Source organism: Spermophilus citellus, assembly GCF_964194105.1.
Source record: "Spermophilus citellus genome assembly, chromosome: 3".
Lineage (NCBI taxonomy): Eukaryota > Metazoa > Chordata > Mammalia > Rodentia > Sciuridae > Spermophilus > Spermophilus citellus.
The window spans coordinates 1,089,955-1,110,217 of record NC_138184.1 but is presented as its reverse complement, the minus strand read 5'-3'; the positions used below and the strand labels follow the sequence as shown (position 1 = coordinate 1,110,217).

Below are 20,263 nucleotides of genomic sequence, written 5' to 3'. Positions count from 1 at the left end.
CCAGGCAGAGCTCCCCTGGGAAGAGGGGGCACCCCCATCAGGCCCAGAGTGGGCAGGGGCCACCCCACCCAGCGGTCAGCAGGGGCCACCTGGGTTAGGCACATGGGAGTGACCTGCTGGCCTGCTGGCCTCCCTGTTCCTGCCCACCCCCAGGGATAACTGGGCCAGACACTGCCCAGTGGGGGCTGATGTGGAGGCGCCCCCTGTTTGCACAGGCTGTCCAGAATGTGGTGCAACAGGCCCCAGGGTACCTGGCCAGGAGACGGTAGGGCACCTGAGCAGGTGGTGATGGCCGGTGGCAGGGTGTGGGGGCATCTGGGGAGAGCAGGCTGGGCTACATCCAGGACCACACTGAGCCTGGATGGGGCTTCTGTCCATGTTGAGGGGCTCAGCTGGGTCGGGGTTTGGCTTGCGTTCTGGGCCAAGTCCAAGGTGGGCAAGAGCTGGGGCTCAGCTTGGGGCCAGGGCTCCGTGGGATGGGGACCCTCCACTCACTTGTTCTTGCCCCTCCTGGCTGCACCAGGCACCATCCACGGGGCCTGGACACTCCCCTGGTATACGGACCTCTTGTCCCTGTTAGTTCCCGCCTGGCCCTGGGCAGCCCCTCACCCTCCGGCCGGGGTCGCTGCTCCTCAGCCTCCCGAGGCTCCTCTGGGCCTCAGGCCGTGCCCACAGCCCCACTTTCTCTCCCTTTCCCTCACCCAGGTGGCAGCATGAAGCAGGCCACCACCCTCCTCTGCTCAGCCCCTGGGGGCCCCGAGGCCTTCCTGCGGTGAACCAGGTCCTGACCCTCTCTCTGACCTGGGTCCTCTCTTGATTTCTCTGCTGTCCAGCCCCCAGACCTCTTCCTTAAACATGGCCTGCCTGGCCCCACCCTGGGGCCACCGCCTCTCCCTTTGCTCCTTATCTGCGGCCACAGCCCAAGAGTCTCTGCCCTCAGGGACCCCAGTGGGGCTGGGGTGCCCTGAGATGTGCTCAGACCACAGCAGGGGCTTCACGGCCAGCTCTCCTGTCACCTTCAGCCACCCCGCCCCGCTCTCCCGGCCCTCTGGCACCCAGGACAAGTCTGCCCGGAGCCAGGGGTCAGATTCTCATGGTGCCCTCCCCTCCTTGCAGTGCTGTGGCGGGGAGTGCCAATGATCAGGACCAACTGCTGAAGTTGTGACCAGGCCTGGGGACACCTAGTGGCCCCAGCCTTCAGCTTCCCTCGGAGGTTTTTTTTTGTTTGTTTGTTTTTAAGGGGATGTTGGGAAGGAAGCCTGGGGCCTCACACCACTGAGCTACACCTGTCCATCCTATGCCCAATGTGACCACGTCTCCTCCCTCCGCGGCTCTCCACCCTGTGTCCCTGGAGGCTCCCCGCCCAGGCCGCACCAACAGGCCCCACCAACAGGCTGGGGAAGCTGCCTCTGTAGGCCCGGGAGGAGAAATGTCTCAGCGGGACCACCGAAGCCCAGGTGCTGTGGGGCAGTGGGCTGAACTTGGATGTCTTGGGATCAGCCCTGGACAGGACTCTGAGTGGAGCAAGAAGCCCCCACCTTGGCGCGGCCCCCACCCGGGTGGCTTCAGCTCCTGAGTCGGGTGGCTGTGAGTCTGCTGCCGGCCCTGGCCCTCCTCCTAGGGGACGCTGAACAGGGGGTGAGGCAGGTGGGGGGAGGCAGGTGGAGAGCTCCAGGGACCCGCTCCAGAGATAAGGGAAAACCCCAGGCATAGATCTGACTCTACCGGCGGCAAGCGCCTGTGCCTGCACACCTACTGTCTGCCTTCCAGAAAGCTGTGGTCTCTGCGCTCCCCTGGTGGGAATTCATCCCTGACTTCATCTTTCCACCAGAAAGGGCCGGGTACAGGCCTCAGGCCCTGCGCACAGTAGGTGTGGCCGGAATAAAGGGCCAGGGGCAGGTGCAGAGGCTCTGGTGACGGTGCCCACAGAACAAAGGCTGCAGTCAGGGGGTGGGGCACCAGGGCTGTGGGCTGCCCTCGAGGGGCCCTGGCACCAGGCACTGGCGGCCTGTCCGGGTACCAGGCCCTGCAGGATGCACCCAGGCCTTGGGCTAGGCAGAGGTGGCAACCAAGGGGGGCCCCCCATGGGCTGTTCCGCCCTGTGACCCAGCCCCAAGATGGCCTCCCAGGAAAGACACGGTGCCTGTGGGTTCTGGCAGAGTCTCCTAGCAGGTGTGAGCCCCAGGCTGCTGGGGCCCCACAGGGAGCTCTCCGGGTCTCCTCATCCGTTTAGTGAAATGGATCACTTGGGCATGGGGACCTGAGAGCCAACCCTGGAAAAGCTCACCTGTGGGACCAATGGTCTCGGACAGCTCTCCTCGCCCTGGAGGACAGGACTGGGGTCACTGGTGTCCCATGCCCAGCACCCACCCTGGTGTGCTGTCTGTCTGCACTGGGATGGGATGGTTTTGGACTGGATGTTTCTCCCTGTCCCTGGGTGAAACTGAAGAGCGCTCTAGGGACACTGGCCCCAACTCTATGGTCCATTCCCCAGCATGGCTGGGGTGGTGGGCTGACCCCCACTGAGAGGCTGGGGGTTCCCAGAGGCCTCAGTTCCAGCTTTCAAGAAAGCCCCAAGCTGGGGCTAGAGAGTGCCAAAACTGGCCAGAGGCCACGAGACCCACACTGTAAGGGCTAAGGCACCCTCCCTCCAGAGACAGGCGCTCCAGGGCTACAAGCATGAGGCGTGAGCTGTGAGCATGTGTGTGTGTGTGTGTGTGTGTGTGTGTGTGTGTGTATTTGCACCCTTCCTTCCACTTTCCTGACGGGGAAACTGAGTAGAAAAGCAGAAAATATCAGGAGCGTGCCCAAGGTCTCAGTGCGAGGGGTGTAGGCTGCCCCTGAGACCCACACCCATCTCTGCAGAGCAGGAGATGAGTGGCTCTGGCCTGGAAGGGGTCGGACGGAGGGTGAGTCTAGCTGGCATGCAGCTTTATTAGGCACCCCTGTGCCTCAGCCTCCCCGACACCCACTTTTCTTCCTCCCCTTCAGCTCCACTCCCTGTGGCACTCAACTGTGAACTGGGGGCTACAGACCGTGTGGGAAGAGGGTTCAGGGTGCCAAGTGAAGGGAGTTGATTTCTCTCTGGGACCCCGCGAGCCTCAGAAGACTGTTTTGTTCATTACTTTATTGTTCTGATTCTGCATGGTCCACGGTCCTCAAAGGCTGAAGAGCCGGGTGGCATGAGCGGAAAGTTTGACCAAAATGGACACACAGCTGAGCATCACAAAGGCACACACGGACTTGATTCTGTCCAAACTCAAGTCCAAAATCTATTTTAAAGATGAAGAAACCGAGACACACCAAGTAGCACAGCACGGGTTTCACTTGGAGCTCTCTGAACCTGAAACGAAGCAAGCCTCGGTTTCCCCGCCAGTAAAATGGACACGATGTTACCTCCTGGCTTGGTATGCCCGTTCTCAATACACACGCACTCGGAGCCACCCCTAGAAACTCAGATACAACCAAGCTGACGCGACCAGGCGGGCGGCCACACCAACCTGAGAATAAAACCTCAATACCCACTCCCCGACACCGCTTCTCGCGGCCTCTCGCTCGGAGAGTCCCGCCTCTATCGTGGGGCGAACGGACTGAGGCGGGGCTACTTCACGAATGGCTGGAAGCCCCGCCATGCAGGATTTTACAGCTTCCGATTGGTTACTGAGGCTCTGCTTTATCTTTCAATCTCACGGGTCTTCCGCTTGCGTCATGGATTACGCTCAGCTCGCGTGCACCTCCGCGTAGGAAGATAGTTCCAAGCTTGTTCCCATGCCTTGGCCGACCTATCTGCCCCGGGATCACTCACTCTCAGACGATAGCTCTGCGGAACTTCAGGGCTCTCCTGAGGGAGCTCGGGAGGCCGAGGCGCGGGTTCGCGGCCGCGCGGACGTGGCGGAGGGATCCGCGGAGTGCCTTCGGAAGGGGAGCGATGGGCGGGGTCCTGCGGAGGCGGGGCCGGGGCGGGGCCGGCGCGGGGCGGGGGGCGGAACATGTCTCCCGCCGCAGGAAGATGAGGCAGCGACCGCCGCCGCGGGCGTAGCGGGCGGGAGCGGAGCCGGACCCGACGCGGTCGGCGGGCACCGCGGGCACCGCACACCGCTGCCCCAGCGCCCCGGCCGGCCTCGCGGGGCGGCAACGCGGCGGGGGAGGGGCCGCCCACGCGCGCCGCCGCCGCCCACGCGCGACCCTCGGGGGCCCGGCCGCGACGCCCCTTTGTCGGGGGGGGGGCCGGCCGTTCATGCCGCCGCCCCCCGTGCGCCGCGTGCCGGGCCGCGCCGAGCAGGTAAACGCTCGGGGACTCGGGGAGGGGCGTGCGGCGTCGGTGCCGCGCCCGGGACCCCTGGCGCTTTGTGCGAAGTTGACCGCGGGGGGCGTGGGGGGCTGGGCGCGGGCGCCGTGGGGTGCGCGCCCCTTCGGGCAGCTGGGGGTGGCCGGTCGCCCGGGCCGCATTGTTCTCCAACTTTGCGCGCCGGAGGGGGCGAGCGACGTGGAGGGGCCCGCGCCGCCCTCCGCCACTCGCACTTGGGAAACTTTGCGCAGCCCGGGCCGGCGCGCGGGGGGCGCCAGAGGGGTCGCCCAACTTTGCGGCGGGGCCCGGGGCCCCAGTGCGGTGGTCCCAGGTCGCCCCTCCTCAGGGAGGGGCCCCGGCCGGGACTGGAGTTCGGAGGGGGAGCGAGGGAGGGAGGAGAGTCCTTTTGTCTGCGCGGGGAAGGTGCCGCCGCGCGCACGCAGGCTCAGGGTGAAGGGCCGGGGCCGGGGCCGGGCGCGAACATCTGCTCCGCGTTAGTGCGGGGCGAGGCAGCGGTCGGGGTCGAGAACACCGCGGTGGCGCGGCGAGCTTCAAAGGGCTCCCGGGCCGCACTGGCCGCCCCGGGAAGGGGGGGTACCCCGGCTTCCTCCTCTCCGCTTTAAAAGAAGTATCAGGTTGTTTTCTCCCCTCCCAACTGTTTTCAGACGTCCAGTCCATTTCCAGTCCCCCAAAGTTGTTGTGACACCCCAGAAATCTTATCTCTATGTTAAAGGCTCGTTTCAGCCCTCCCCAAGTTGGCCTGAAAATGGGTTTCAGCTACCCCACAAAAAAGTGCGGTTTCGTACAACTCAAAGTCAGTTTCACACGCCCTCCAAAAAGGAAAAAAAAAGAAAGAAAAAAGCGGGGGAGGGGGCGCGTGGGTCACCGTTTCACACCCGGTGTTGGTGTTGGCGTTGGCAAACAAAGGGGGGGTCCTCTGCCTCTGGAGTTGGGTGTCCCTCTATCTCGGAACCCTTTCCCCTCCCCCAGCCACTGCGGTTTCTTCTTGGCCACCCCCGCCTGGGGAACCCTGGAAAAAGTTCTTTGGGAGGGAGGTCCTGTGCTGCTCCCTTTCCGGGGGTGGGAGGGGGCTTGGCAGGTGGATTCCCCCATCCCCCATCCCAGGATGGAGTCCCTGGGGACCAGGCGGGGAATCCCAGGTCTTGGGGAACCCTCCCCCCCAGGGGTGGGAGGTAAGGGATGTTTTTAAAGTTGCTTAAAAATAATTCCCGGATACATCGTGACAATAAAACAACTTCGGATTGTTTTTTTTTTTTTTTTTTCTTTTTATCTGTATTCGGTTGAGTTGGGGGGGTGGGGAGGGCGGATCCGAGGTTAAGGGTGGCGGGAAGCTTTCTGATCCCTGGGTCAGGCCTCCTGGTCTCCCTTCTCCCAACTAAGTCCAGAAGCCGAGGTGGGTTTCATGGCTTTGTGACTTGTGGATTTGTTTTGCTTTGTGTTTGGGGGTGATCAGCCCTCAGCATGCTATGACAGGTGCTGGGGAGGGGTCCACCAAATTTCTCTTGGGGCGGGTCCTGGGTCGCCCCTCCCCCCAGGGGCGGGGCTGGCAGGGTCGCCTGGAAGTAGTTGGAAATGAGAGATCCTGGGCCCCTGCATTTAAAGCTTGCAACCTGATTCCTGGTGGTCTCTCAGGGATTGACCAGATTTACATTCATCTTCTCCCTAGTCTCCCTATGGGCTCTAGGCAGGGGTCTGCAGAGGACCCAAACCTCAGGATCTCAGCTTTCTGCTTCCCACCTGTCCATTTGGGCTATGGTCACTGAAAACCCTTCTCTCCCTTCCCCGTTTGTCCTTGTGTATTGTTGGTCTGTCCCTGCGGCCACTGTGCAGGGCTGTCTCTAGGCTGGAGGGCCTTCCCTGGTTCTTGTGCCTGCCCCTGTTGCTGGAGAATGAGCCAATCGCAGAGGATGGCCCCTGTGGGCACCGACAAGGAGCTCAGTGACCTCCTGGACTTCAGCATGGTGAGCCAGACCCCTTTCCTGCCCACCTCTGCCCAAGCCTGCTGCTCTTGGGACTGGAGCAGATTTGTAATGTCTGCCCAGAGCACTCCCCTAGGAGTGCTGAGCCTCTCGCTTTTCTGGGAGTTTGCCCCAGTGGGGCTGGGGTCAGGGTACCCCTGGGCAAGCCAGCACCCCCATGGCAGTGTGTGCGACACCAGAGTTCTCTTCAGCCACAGAATGGAGATTGCCTACCACTATATATAGATGGAGAAATTGAGGGACTGCCAGGGTCCCAAGCTTCTCCCTGGGGCTGGAACTCGGGAGTGCTAAGCCCTGAGGCCCCAGCCTGGCTGGGTGAGCATTCAGCAACCTTGGTCTGTGAGAGCAGTGAGCAGGGTCCCGAGGGTGGTCAGGTCGTTCAGTCCGTCGTGGAGCAGAAAAGGAAAGTGGAGATTCTGGTGGAGACCCTCAGGGAAGTGGTGGCACTTCAACTTGCACCAGGGTCCCTGTCCCCACGTGCCAAGGACACAGGTGTTACACACTGCATGGTTAACAGGGCTGAGTCCTTAGAGGGTCCATGTGAGCACAGAGCACCGGGGGCAGCTGGTCCCGGCTGCAGGGGAGGGCGGGCAGTCCTCAGGTTTCCTGAGTCTTGACTCTTTACTGACTTGACTCCCCTCTGCAGGTGGAGGCCCAGAGGTGCTGGCCCCAAGCTTACGGGGCTCAGGTCCAGCGAGGCTAGGGCCAGCAGTGTCCTTGGGTGTTGATGGAAAGGCTCGGGACCCTCATTTTGGGTGTCGGGGATCAGCATGTCCTCCAAAACAATCCGAGAACCTGTTTTACCCTCTTGTGTCTGTGCAGCTCCTTAGACCCCAGCCCTCACCCCCATGAGCCCATTTGGTCTGAAGCAGTGTGGGCAGGGTGCTGTACTGACCCTCCCCTGCACAGGCCAGGCCACTGAGGTTGGCCAGGAACAGGTCTCCAGACTGAAATGGCCCCAGCCACACTGGAGAGACAACCCCCAGACATGGCGGCCGGCTCCGGAAGGGCCATGCCAGTGTTTTTAAGCCCCGTCTTATTTTTACCTCTCCGGCTGAGTAACCGGAGGTACAGTTTGCTTGTTTTTGTGCTAAACTGACAGGTCACAGACTACTGGGCTGGAACAGACAGCCCAGTGGGGGCAGCCTGGGTTCAGCCCTGCAGGGCTAGCTCCCGCGTCTCCCCACTGGACAGTCCTGAACCACTTCTCTTCTCCCCTGCTGTCCCCAGGACCCCAAGTCTTCTCCCACCCTGGTCAAAACCAGTACCCGCTCACAGATGAGGAAACAGCCCGAGGGGTTGGGGAATGGCTCCTCCCAGGACCCCCTGCACCCAGAGAGGAGGGTTTTTTCTTTCTTCTTTTTGGTACGGGAGTTGAACCCAGGGGCACTTGACCACTGAGTCACATCGCCAGCCCCATTCTGTATTTTATTTAGAGACAGGATCTCACCTTGCTTTTGCTGAGGCTGGCTTTGAACTCCTGATCATCCTGTCTCAGCCTCCCAAGCTGCTGGGATTATGGGCATGCAACATCAGGCCCAGCCCAGAGGTGGGTTTTAACCGTCTTGGTGTCACAGGAAAGCCTGTCTGGTCGGGTCAGGGAGCACAGGCAGTGCCCTTTACTGACCAGGTCCCTTCAAAATTGCCCTTGTGCTGCCTCTCCCAGGGACATGGGGTGGACTTGTTTCTTTGAGCAAGGACTTTCAGGTTGAGACAAACAGACCTTGAAGGGAATCCCTTCTTGGGCAGACTCGTGGGGTGGGAAAGTCAGTGGCCTATTAAACACAAAGAGGAGAGCAGCAGTGACCTCAGAGTCCCGCTGGACCTGAGCCTGGACTTGAACTTTATGGTTAGAAGGAAGAGTGAGTGGCGTTGAGGACCTGGGAGCCCTGGACGGGTGCTGATTGGTACCCCACTGCCCAGTGCCAGTAAGCCGCGTCCCCAGTGGGTATGGACGGAGGCCCCTCCCTCCTGCACACAGGACTGCAGTAGGGCCCAGCCCTGAGTCCGCCCCACAGGAGGAAGCACTGGGGCTCCAAAGGGTGAGGGGTAGCTCTGGGTTAATCATGAGGCCTTCAGAACCCATGAGACCTGGCCCAGGGTCCCCCGGTGCCTTGTCAGTAGTTCCCTGCATCCTGGGGACCAAACAAGTGGCCTCAGGCTAGACCTGCCGAAGCAGACCCCGGGTACTCCAATGGGAGAAGGGTTCTTTTGGGAGAACAGAGCCCTGCGGAGGCTGGGCCGGTTTCCATTGGTGCAACAGCACCACTGAGCCGTGGACCCCTTGGAGAACCCTGCAGCCTGGACACCCCTCCTCCAGGAATCAGGCCGGAGGCAGTGCGGGCTCAGTTTCTCCTGAGACAGTGGGCACTGAACCCTGCTTCTGAGACCCTGAGCCCTGGCATGGTGCAGTGCAGGCACCTCCTGGCTGGCAGGGGTGTTGGGGCTGGGTGGTGCTCCCCAGCCTTCCCTTTGAGCATAGAGTGGATCTCCCACACCCAGCCTCTTGGGGTAGAGCACACATGGTTTATTCTTTCTGAGGCAAAAGGGATTGTTGGTGTTGGGTCTTTCTGGTTGCAGTGCTAAGCTGTTTAGTCTTTAGGGACTGGGCACCCTGAGTACCTGCAGCGGGTGGCTGTCCCCCTCGGTGTCCAGGAGACCCACGCTGCACAGCCTTTTCCTGGGCCCTGGATCCACCCGGCATTGCCACTCTGAGCCTCAAGTCTCTCCTCCGACAGGCCCACACTGTCCCCTGGGAGGGTGTCGTGGGAGCACAGACCTCACGTGGGGGACGCTTCGCCTCTTTGCCCCCTCCGCATAGTCCCCTCACGTGGGTCTGTCCTGCTGGAGAACCTCAGCCTAGGGTGCTGGTGGCCGGCCGGACCTTGGGGCTCTGGCCTGAAGTGGGTTTCTGTTCCTCCATCTGTTGGGGTGAGCACCCTTGTATCACTAGAGCTGATACCGTGTATCCGCTGCTTCAGCAGGTACCCCATCTGCGAGTGCCAGGTGGGCCCGGACCTCCTGGGTGGGGGGCCAGTGCTCCAACACTGAGTCAACTGCAGGTCCTGGTTGCCCTTTCCGGCGTTGGGTGGGCCTGGGCAGCTGGCTGCTCCTGCGCCTTTTCCCACCCTGGGCAGTAGGTTTCAGGGGTTGATCCTAGCCTCGGCCTCAAAGTTTTTGGGTCTTGGGAGGGTGGACATGTCTGAGCAGAACTGGTCCCACTGTGCCAGAGCCCTGTGTTCCTGCGAGGAGACAACCTTGGGGTGGGGTTTGCTGGCCACCCTACTCAACTGCTCTCCTGCTCTGTCCCTGCAGATGTTCCCACTGCCTGTGGCCAACGGGAAGGGCCGGCCGGCCTCCCTGGCGGGAGCTCAGTTCACAAGCTCAGGTGAGCCCAGGTTTCCTGTGGCACAGGTGCCTGAGAGGTGGATGGGGAGGGCCGCTACAGGACAGCACAGCGCTGGGCACGCGCATGTGGGTGTGGGGCTGTGGGCTCAAGAGCACCCTGAGGGTGGGCCGCCCTCACTCTTACCACTGGACCAGGGCCTGGCCAGAGACCAGGGGTCTATCCTGTGGACAGCCCAGCGTCCCCTTGTTCTATCCTGGCCTGCGTGGGGTGGAGTGGGCTTTGCTCTTAGGACAGGGCTGGGCCCACGTAGTGGTGGTCACCTGTTTCATGCATCCCATCATGAATCCCACCCACCTCTGGCCTGCCAGCCCAGGGGAGGCCTCACTCAGTTCCACCTGTCTTTGCTCAGGGAAGAGCTTCTCTCACACTGGGCCTCTGTCATCCTGGGATCTGGCCCTTTGAGCATTCATATCCTGAGAGTCCCAGGCAGACCTGGGCAGTTGGTCACCCTGATGATCTGTGTGCGTGGCAATGGGCAGGGTGGACAGGGAGATGGGGCACAGCCAGGGCCGGACTGGGGGAAACTGGGCCCCGGGATCTGTCCCAGCTGTGTCACTCTGAGCCCCTGCCCCCTGACAGGCCCAGGCCCTCCCTGGGTGGGGTGGGAACACAAGCCCACCGCCTTGCTCTTCCTCCCCCCCTCCCTTTCCAGGGAGGTGGGCAGGAGCTGAGGGGCAGACAGGAGCCCACTGGGTGTGAACAGATTGGTGCCCTGAGGCAGGACCCTGCAGCAGAGGGGAGCCAGCCAGGCAGGGGCAGTTGTGTATGTCTGCCAGCCATGGGGGGACACAACGCAGGAGGTGGTGGGCAGAGGTGCTGGTGCAGTCAGGAGCCCGGCTGTGGGCCAGTGTGTTGGGAGGGCCTGGCACACATGTCCTGAGGCGCTCTCAAGCTCTGCACTGGGGCCTCTCTCGGTGGGTGGTGTCGTAGAGGAGCACAGTGTCTTGATTTTGTGTGGGGCTGAGGTCAAACCCGGGCCTCACACACAGCAGTCAGGCGCTCACCACTGAGCCCAGCCCAGCCCTTGATTTGTCTCGAGCCCAGAGGCTCTCAACCACTGAGCCGGATCCCCAGCCCTTTTCAAGTTTTTTTCTTTTAAGGCAGGTTCTCGTGGGGTTGCATAGCGTCTTGCTAAGTTGCCTAGGCTGACCTTGAACTTGCAATCCTTGTGTACCTGGCTTCTTGGTGGATCCGTCTGTCCTCTTGGGCTCTCAGGCAGGCTCTTCCTGGTCTCTGGCGTGGGTGGAGCTTTCTGTCTAGTGGTTTTCTCTGAAGTCCGCTGCAGGCTCTGCTGGGGAGGGGATTTGGAGGAGTGGTGCCATCCCTCCTGTCCCTTCCTGGCTTTTCTGGGGAAGTGACCCCGGCTGCCCTGGCACTCCCTGAGGCTTGGAAATCCCCATGGGCTCCCATCGCCCTGGAAGCAGCCCCCAGGAACCAGAGGGGCTGAGGTTTCCTGGCCGAGGCAGAAGGTCAGGCCCACGGGCTGTCACAGAGCACCTGTGCCCCTTACCTGCCCTCTCTGTGCCCCAGGCTCACAGGTAGGTGTGGCGTGGAGGTGAGGTGAATGGCTTCTCTTTCTCTGTCCACTGACCTTCCTGGCCCTTCTGCAGACCCTCTGTGGCCAGACCTTTGTGGGTTACTGGGCTCCCAGAACTTTGTATAGGGACCCCTCTCCCTAGAGAGCTGGTCGTCTAGAGCAGGAGCCCTGTGGACACTGGAGGGCGGTCTTCCGTGGTGTCTGTGGTGTGTCCTGTCCTCTGGCCCTGCCCTGACAGCTTCCTGCTTGTTCCCCTCCTGTATTGGGACTGGGTTTGGGGGCCTGGTGAGGCCAGCAGGTGGTGTTCCTTGTCCCGAGGGACGTGGTGTGGTTGGTTCCCCTCATGGGCATGTCAGAGTCCCAGGGGGAGCAGGGGACTGGGAGAGAGGCTAGCGGGGCACCATCCACGGCTGCGCACCTGTGCAGGGCCAGCGGGCCTGGTGGCTTTCCTTCTGTACTCCCGCGTTCTCTCCTGTCCTGGGGCCTCTGTCCCGTTCACCGAGGGTCCCGTGGATTGTGGGGGCACAAGAGGCTGGACACACAGAGGCAGTCCTGGCCCAGGGGACCCTTGCCAGGCTCCTGGGAGGAGGCCCAGGTGCTAGGAGCTCCTGTCCTTGCCTGCCACTCTGCACAGAGCCGGGACCCGAGAGGGCACCTGCTGCTGGTGGCCGAGTGCTTGCTCGCCCCTTCCCGCCGCCTCCCCTCAGCTCTTTCTCTTGCTTTCAGGCCTCTCGGCTCTCACTGCAACCCCTTTGGTGGGTTTTTTTGTGGGTTTTGGTTCTGGGGATGGAGCTCAGGGTCTGGTGCCGTGCAGTGAGGTCCCCAGCCCGACCTGCAGCTGACCTGTGGCAGCGTCTGATAAGCTCTTGGCTGGGAGAGTGGCGTAGTCCTTCACTGTGGCCGCTTGGTCGCCTGTTCCGGAGCCTGCTGGGGCGCCCAGCGTTCTGGTGGGGTCTGTTCTTCATTGGCCACCTGGAGGCCTCCTGCTGTTCTGACGGTCGACATTTTCCCCTTGCTTTGCTTTCCAGGTAGGCAGTCACACTGTCCACCCTCAGACCCAGGCTCATGCCATGTACCCTTTGACCTCCACGGGAACGTGCAGACCCTGTGGCGGGGCGACCAGGCCTGATGCTGGCTGCCGGCTGCAGATAGGCTTTTGTCTCTTTTTGTTGTTGTTGTTACTGGGGATGGAACTCGGGATCCACCACAGAGCTATAGCCCCACCCCTTATTTTTTATCTTGAGACAGGACCTTGCTCAGTTTCTAAGGCTGGTCCCCAACTTGTGGTCCTCCTGCGTCAGCTCCTGGGATGCTGAGGTGAAGGCGTGTGCCACTGTGCCGGGGTTGTGTGTGGATCCTGTGCAGGGCCTGTCCTGAGTCTGGAGGTCAGCTGTGCGCACCTGCAGTGGCTCTCTGCAGGCCGACCTTTCCAGGAGCTGCCTTCCCTGCCAGGCCTTCCTGCGCCTTGAGCATCCCCTGAGCTGTGCGGGCCCCCAGCCTCACCCTGCACTGGCCTTCCTGCTGGGGGTGTTGGTCAGAGTCTCCTTCGGCACCCTTGGCTGTGTTCTGAACCTGGCTGGGGACTGTCCTCTCTCAGCAACAATCTGCCATGAGTAGGAGCCACCTGGTGCCTGCAGGGGACACATCTGAACCTTTCCTGGGCATGTTTTCCTGTGTGCTGCCTGGGGAGCTGGTGCCCACTGCTCTTGGCCACTGTAGCATGTTCTTAGGAGAAGATCAGCCAGGTGCCAGGGCCACACCTGTCATCCCAGCAGTTTGGGAGGTTGTGGCAGGAGTGTGGCAAGTTGGAGGCCAGCCTGGGCAACTGAGCAAGACCCTGTCTCTGTGAAAAGAGAAAAAGGCTAAGGATGTGGCTCAGTGGCAGCTTGTGTGGCATGCGTGAGGCCCTGAGTTCCATTCTTAGCTTGGGAGAAAAGATTATCTCTTTCAGTCACGTATTCAAGCCCGCCAGTGTGGACTGTGGTGACGCAGAGCTGACCGCCACTCTGTCCCTGGAGGTGGAGCTGTGGCGCATCCCAGACGGCGCCCCTTCTTCTCTGCTTGTCCTTGGTTCGGCTGCCCTGCTTCACCTGCTGCTTTGGCTCCTGGAGATCGGCGTGCGCCTGTCGACTGCTGGGCTTTTCTGCTGGACCCGGGTCATGGTGCTTTGGTCTGTCAGCGTTCACTCGTTCTTTTCAGTCGCTCATCACGGGCGACTTCCCGTCTTGGGGTGGTGCACACGTGGAGTCTGGCTCGCCGAGTGACCGTGTGTGCTGTCTCTGACTTCCTGCTCTGTGCCTGGCGTTCGCTCCGCCTGTCCTGGGCAGCAGCAGGGAGCTGGGCCTTGAACTCGCCCTGACCGTGTTAGCTATGTTGTAACCTGTCGTCATAGACGTTGACAACTTGGATAAACTTCCTTCTCGAATCAGGTTGTTTCAGAGACTTCTGGGTTCTCCATTGGGATTGGCTCATTTCTGGGTGTTCAGTGCCAAAGCTCTGCTCGCGAGCCCCTGCCGGTGCTGGGGTACAGTGCTTCCTGCCCTGCTGGCACTGCCCTCCCTCCTGAGCCCTGAGAGCAGCTGGATGTGAGACCACGGGGTGCACCGCAGCTCCCAGGTCATCTCCACATGGACCTAACTTTTTGCTTTTATTTGTGGTGCTGTGGATGGAGCCCAGGGCCTCGGGCATGCTGGCCCTGTGTGTGGCTTTCCGTGCGTTGATGGCCATGGGCTGAGAGCAGCACCAGTTCCCCTGCCGCTGTGTGTGCTTCTCTGTCTGAGGGTTTGGGTGCAAGGCTACTGGGCCCACTGTGCCCGGGCCACACCCAGCTCAGGTGATTCTCCTGGGTCAGCCGATGGGTCCCCAGGTGTGGCTGTGGGTGCTGATGGCAGGTGGAAGGGGCTGGGCTGGAGCCAGGTCTGTGGCCAGCACTCCTCCAGGGTCTCGGCTGGTGTTGCTGCCTTTCCCGCCACCTCAGCTGGCCCTGAGGTCCCCTGGAGCTTGTCCCCGCAGTCCTTGCCTCTGCAGTTGTGTCCCCCCTGGTTTCCCTGAGCCGCTGCTTGCTGCCTTCCTGCGCTTGCTGTCAGTTGTGGCCGCACCTCCCTGGGGACCTTGCTGCTGGTCTGGCCACCACCACTCACTTCCTGAATCCACTTCAGGAAAATGGGTACAATATTGGCTAAGGGGCCCCGCGGGCACGCTGTGCAGCCTCCCACTTGGTGCCTGCCTTCCCGCCTGGGCTTTCCCCACCCAGGCCTGGCTCCCTGGTGCCCACTTGCTGCCAAGTCCCATGCGGCCTGGAATCTCGGTTCAGGAAGTTTTTTCCACCCAGGGACCTTGGTGACCCAGGATTTGTGTGTGAGCAGCATTTAGTTGAGCCTGGGGTGTGTGCACCAGGCCGACTCCTCCCCATTGCCCGCTACACCTATGGGTACACCTACTAACCCACACCTTGGTGTGTTGGTTTAGGGTGTGTGTGTTTTGAGACAGTGTCTTGCTGTGCTGCTCAGGCTGCCCTCGAGGCCCTGGCACAAGCCTTCCTCCTGCTCAGCTGTGGTCACTGGGTGGCAGGTGTGCCGGGCTGGGAAGCCACCTTGAAGCCCTGGGTAGTTTGGCCTGCTCTGTCCTCTGTTCTGCAGGCCCTGCTGTCTGCTTCCTGGAGGACCCACGTGGCACCGTGAGGGCTTCTGCGCCCTGGGCTAAGTGGTCCCTGTGTCCAGCTTTGTCCACCTGTCCCTGCTTGTCTCTGGGCTTCTTCCTTGCGAGAAGCCCCTGGTTGATTCGGGTGGCCCTCGGGCTGCGTTGGAGCCCACCTGTCTTCCCAGGGCTCCTTCCGCCTACCCTGTTGAGTCAGCTTTCTGTTGCTGTGACCAAAGCACCCATCAGAACAACTTCAGAGGAGGAACGTTTGTTTGAGGGCTCACAGTTTCAGAGGTCCTGGTCCATAGACGTCTGCTCCGTTCCTCAGGGCTCCAGGTGAGGCCGGAGGCTCCACTCAACCTATACAGCACACATACCCCATCGCCATGCCCCGCCCGCCTCTTCCAGCCACACCTGCCTTCAGTCCCACTCAGTCCCATCCATGGTTAGGTTGCTGGTTGGGTTAAAGCTTTCACAACCCAATCATTTCTTTTTTTTTTTTTAGAGAGAGAGAGAGAGAATTTTTTAATATTTATTTTTTAGTTATCAGCGGACACAACATCTTTGTTGGTATGTGGTGCTGAGGATCGAACCCGGGCTGCACGCCTGCCAGGCGAGCGCGCTACCACTTGAGCCACATCCCCAGCCCCCCAATCATTTCTTCTCTGAACCTTTTTGCATTGTCTCATGTGGGCTTTGGGGGGAGACCTCACACCCAAACCATAACATTCAACCCCCAAAAGCTCACACTCCTCCGACCATTCAAAATACATTTAGTCTGTTTCCGAGAGTTCCCGTAGTCCCAACGGTTCTGAGATTGTTCAGGGTTCAAGGCCTGCGTCTTCTCTGAGGTCAAGGCGTTCCCACGCTGAGCTCCTGTAAAAGGCAGTTGAAGAGTGGCCAGTACTAGTGCAGAGTGAGCCCCGGAGGAGGGAGGAGGACCAAAGCAAGGCTGAGATCCAGCTCCACGTCTGGCCTCTGGAGCACATGGCATCATGGTGTCCTCTCAAAAGGGCTTGTGTAGCTCCATCTCTGTGACCTTGTGTGTGGCAGCCCAAGTGGCCTTTCTGTTGGCTGTCTTTGCTCAATTCCTCAGCTTTCCTGGGACGATGTTCCGTGTTACTGGCGTTTCTCAACCTCAGGGGCCTGCGTTGTGAGGCTTCCTCCTCGCATCTCCACACTGTGACTTCTCGCGAGGTGCCCAGAAGGACTCTGACCCTGCTGCACTTTGCCCGGCCTCCCAGGCCTTCCTTTGAAATCAGACTTCAGCATCCTGCATCCCTGTAGAACCAGCACCATGCGGCTGACACCAGGGTCAGCTGCCATATCAAGCAGTAGCCAAACCTCCAGGGACTTTGGCTGCAGCGGCCTCTCGGTGTCTGCCTGGCTGAACACATTGAAAAAACCACCCAGGCCCCTAGTGTAGGAAGGGTGCCCCATGAGGCGAGGATTCTGGTCTCTTCCCCAGAATCCTCATCTTTACTCCCCTGAGCTTGAGAGGTGTGTGGTCTTGCCATCTTCCTCATTCTCTCTGGGCACAATCTTTAACATTTCTTTAGTGGAGTTAATGCCTTTAACAATTGCAACTTCTTAGCCCCAGTTTTACGACCACTTTTCAAGTCCCAAGTTTTTCAAATATTTTGTTCCTGATTATCACAGTATATTTGGCTAAAAGCTGCCAGCAATATTCATGCCACTGCCCGAATACTATGCTGTCTAGACATTTCTTTTGCCAGATTTAAGAAGTCCATCTCTTTAAAAATCATCGTCACTGAAAGTGTCAGGACACGGGCAAAACTCAGAAAACTTCCCAGCCAGAACATAACACAGGTGGCCTTAACTCCAAATTCCAACAGTGTCCTCCTTTTCCTCTGAACCTTCTTGAACCTTGTCTTCATTGTCCGTGGTCCTATTGGCATTCTGGTTGGAGCTCACACCAGAATCTGCCATTAAGCTCTGCTTAAAACAACCTAAAGCATTTCCAGCTTGCAATGCTAAACATCTCAAAATTCCTGCCACCAATTCCAAAAAGCTCAAAAAACTTCTGAACCACATGGTCAGTTTAGTCACATCAGTGACCCCACTCCTGGTATCAGTTTCTGTTTTAGTCAGCTTTTTCGTTGCTTTTAATAAAAGACCCAACCAGAACAACTGGAAGTAGACAAATTTATTTGAGGGCTCATAGTTTCAGAGGTCTCAAGCCCTTAGATGGTTGGCTGTATTCCTCAGGCCTCCAGGTGAGCAAAACATCATGCAGAAGACTAGCGGAGGGAAGCGGCTCAGGTGATGACCAGAGAGCGGAGACTCCACTTGCCAGATGTAGATACATACCAACTCCTCCAGCCACACCCCACCACCCTTAGTCACCCTTCCCTCCGTCCCATCAGGTGACTACTCACTGACTGGGTTAAGGCTCTTGAGCCCATCGTTTCTCTGAACCTTCTTGCGTTGTCTCACATGAGTTTGTCGGGGGGGCACCTCACATCCGAGCCATGACACACTTTCTCTTCAGCTACAGCTTACGGCTTGCTCAGGGGAAGGCCAGAGTCCCTGCTATTATGGCTCCCAAGTATTGGGCAGGTTTCTAGGGGCTTTCCGGTGTCTCCTACCCGCAGCAGCTCACTACCTGCCTTGGGCTGGGCACTTGCCTGGCTAGCATGTGGTCAGTGCTGGACATGATCACTCCTGTTTCTGATCCCTCCCAGAGTGCTGGGAGCTGTTGGCGAGAGCCTGTGGCCACTGCAGCCTGGGAGGTCTGACAAGCTGCAGGTTGCACAGACCTGAAAGATGGTCAGAAACATTGATGCAGAAGGGAAGGACCAGGGAGTCTGGGTGGCAGGCGCATCCGGGCAACTTTTCCTTTTTTCTTCTTTTTTTTTTTTGGTGGGGGGGTATTGGGGATTGAATGCAGGAGTCGAGCCACATCCTTGGGCCTTATTTCTAATTTAGAGACGGGGCCTCACTAAGTTGCTGAGGCTGGCTTTGAATTTACATCCTCCTGCCTCAGCCTCCCGAGCCACTAGGATTACAGGCATGGCCACCACACGTGGCGTTATCTAACAATCTTGAGCAGACCTCCCGGTTCATGGTGGGAGCCCCTAGCTCCCTGAACTCTGGCCCTTCTGACCTCACTCCTGCAGAAGCCCCCGGTAGGCCAGGAATAGGTCATTGAAGGGGACAGGCCAGACTGGCAGCTGATGGACTCTCACCCTGTTTAAGATTTTAAGTGGCCATGCACATTGGCACATGCCTGTAATCCCAGCAACTTCGGAGGTTGAGGCAGAAGAATTGCAAGTTAGAGGCCGGCCTCAACATCCTAGCAAGGCCCTAAGCTTAGCTTAGATACTTAGCAAGACTGTATCTCAAAAAGTAAAAAGGGGGGCTGGGGATGTGGCTCAAGCGGTTGCGCGCTCGCCTGGCATGCGTGCGGCCCGGATTCGATCCTCAGCACCACATACCAACAAAGATGTTGTGTCCGCCGAGAACTAAAATAAATAAATAAATTCTCTCTCTCTCTCCCCCTTTCCTCTCTCTTAAAAAAAAAAAAAAACCAAAAAGGGCTGGGACGTGGCTCAGTGGTTAAGTGCCTTCTTTGTGTGCGTGTGTCTGTCTGTGGTGCTGGGGATTGAACCCAGGGCCTTGTGCATGGGAAGTGAGCACTCCTCCAGCTGAACTATATGCGCAGCCTGCCCTGCCCCTAGGTTCAGTTCCTGCTGCCAAGAAAAAAAGGGTTTTAAGTGTGAGGGAAGGAGTCAGCAGGGGACGTTTGGGTGCTGGGGGTCTTGCTTGGCTCACGAGCAGACTCCCATGCACCCTGTCCAGGGGCTGCTCTTCTGGGTTTAGGTGCAGCCATCATATACAGGATCAGGTGGGGGGTTCAGAATTACCATTTCAAGCATCCCTTGGCACCTGTCCGGGATTGGGTTGAGGACCCCCGACTCACTCTCCTGTGATAGCCCCATCTTTGCTGCCTAGAACCCACACACGGACTTCTGAGTCCTCCCTGGATGACAGGTAAGGCCTGGTGTGGCCGGCCATGATGCACAGGCCTGTCATGCAGCCACACAGGAGACTGAGACAGGAGGACGGTGAGTTCAAGGCCAGCCTCAGTAACTTCACCAGGGCTGAGGGGGCAGCACAGTGGTAGAGTGCTTATCCAGCTTAGGCAAGGCCCTGGGTCTGCTTTCTAGAACCACCAGGAGGGGGACCCAGTGCAGTGCTGTGCAGGTTGCCGCACTGCATGTTCAGGAACAGAGGCCAGGAAGTTGGGGCTGGTGCAGATGCAGGTTTCTGTTTCTGTGTCTTCGGCACGTGGTGCCTGCAAGTGGGGTGAGTGTGCCTTAGTCTTCTGGGCTGTCTCTGGGCTGCAGTTGCTTGCCCCACAGCCGTCCCCCGTAGGCTCACTGAGCCAGGTGCAGTAGGGCACGCGTGTCATCCTGGCGGGAGGATCCCAAACTCAAGGCCAACCTTTGCAACTCGTGACATCCTTTCAAAAAAGTAGGAGAAGTGCCGGGGCGGGGGTGTAGCACAGTGGTGGGTCACTTGCCCAGTGTGCATGAAGCCCTGGCTTCCATCCAGAATACTGAAGAAAAAATCTTTTTTTGAAATATTTTTTAGTTCTAGATAGACATAATCTTTATTCATTTTTTTGTGTGTGGTGCTGAGGATGGAACCCAGTGCCTCCCACGCATGATGCCGGCGCTGTGCCACAGAGCTACAGTGCCACCCCCCAGTTTTCTGTATGATCACATAAAATGGGACCTCCTTCCTGGGCCCGCTGGCCCCGTGGGCAGGTGGCCACTGTGAGGGACAGCACAGCCGGAAGGGTCTCATTTTTCAGCCCAAGACATGGTCACTTGTCACTGAAGAGTGGAGTGAAGAACTGGAACATAGAGGCGTGGGGGGCCCAGCCCCAGGCCAACTGGAGTGGGCACAGGAGCCTGGGTGGGGGCCGGGGCAGGTGGTGCAGGCAGGCCAGCCCACAGCGTCCTGGGGGAGTGTGGCCTTCACCCTGAGGCCCCAGACCCAGGGCCTCACCTCTCTGCTCTGGACCCCCCCTGGAACCACACCTCCCACCCTGTTATTGTTCCCTCCGCCCACCAAGGACTGTGTGTGAATATTCATGGTCACGTCATTGGAATACATAATTAATAACCCTGTGAATGTGGGTGGCGGAGGGGCCTTCCTATTTTTTGGCATTTCTAGAAGGGTTGTGCGAGGGCCAGTCTCTGCATTCCAGAAAGTGTGGAGCAGGGTCTGTTGCCTTGCCAGGGGCTTTCTGCCTTTGTGGGGACCCCAGGACCGCCCCACCATCACCAGACCCTGGGTGCCCGGGCTCAGCCTGGCGGCAGTTTGGGGTGCATCGCAGGTACCCTTGGGGAGGTGTGTGG

At 59.5% G+C, this 20,263-nt stretch overlaps 1 protein-coding gene across 7 annotated transcripts in view; it reads left to right on the top strand.

The window, feature by feature from the left end:
• Positions 1-3,866: 3,866 nt before the first annotated feature.
• TCF3 (transcription factor 3) overlaps positions 3,867-20,263 on the top strand; it is a 30,744-nt gene continuing 14,347 nt past the window's right edge. For 2 of the 7 annotated variants that reach the window (XM_081282779.1, XM_081282778.1), the window contains exons 1-3: positions 3,883-4,282; positions 6,140-6,270; positions 9,604-9,676. In XM_081282779.1, coding sequence (XP_081138905.1) covers positions 6,199-6,270; positions 9,604-9,676 — 145 coding nt within the window. In that variant the 5' untranslated portion in view covers positions 3,883-4,282; positions 6,140-6,198. Of the gene's footprint in view, positions 4,283-6,139; positions 6,271-9,603; positions 9,677-20,263 lie in introns of all 7 variants that reach the window. The other 5 variants (XM_081282781.1, XM_081282780.1, XM_081282775.1 and 2 more) reach the window with 5 other exon arrangements.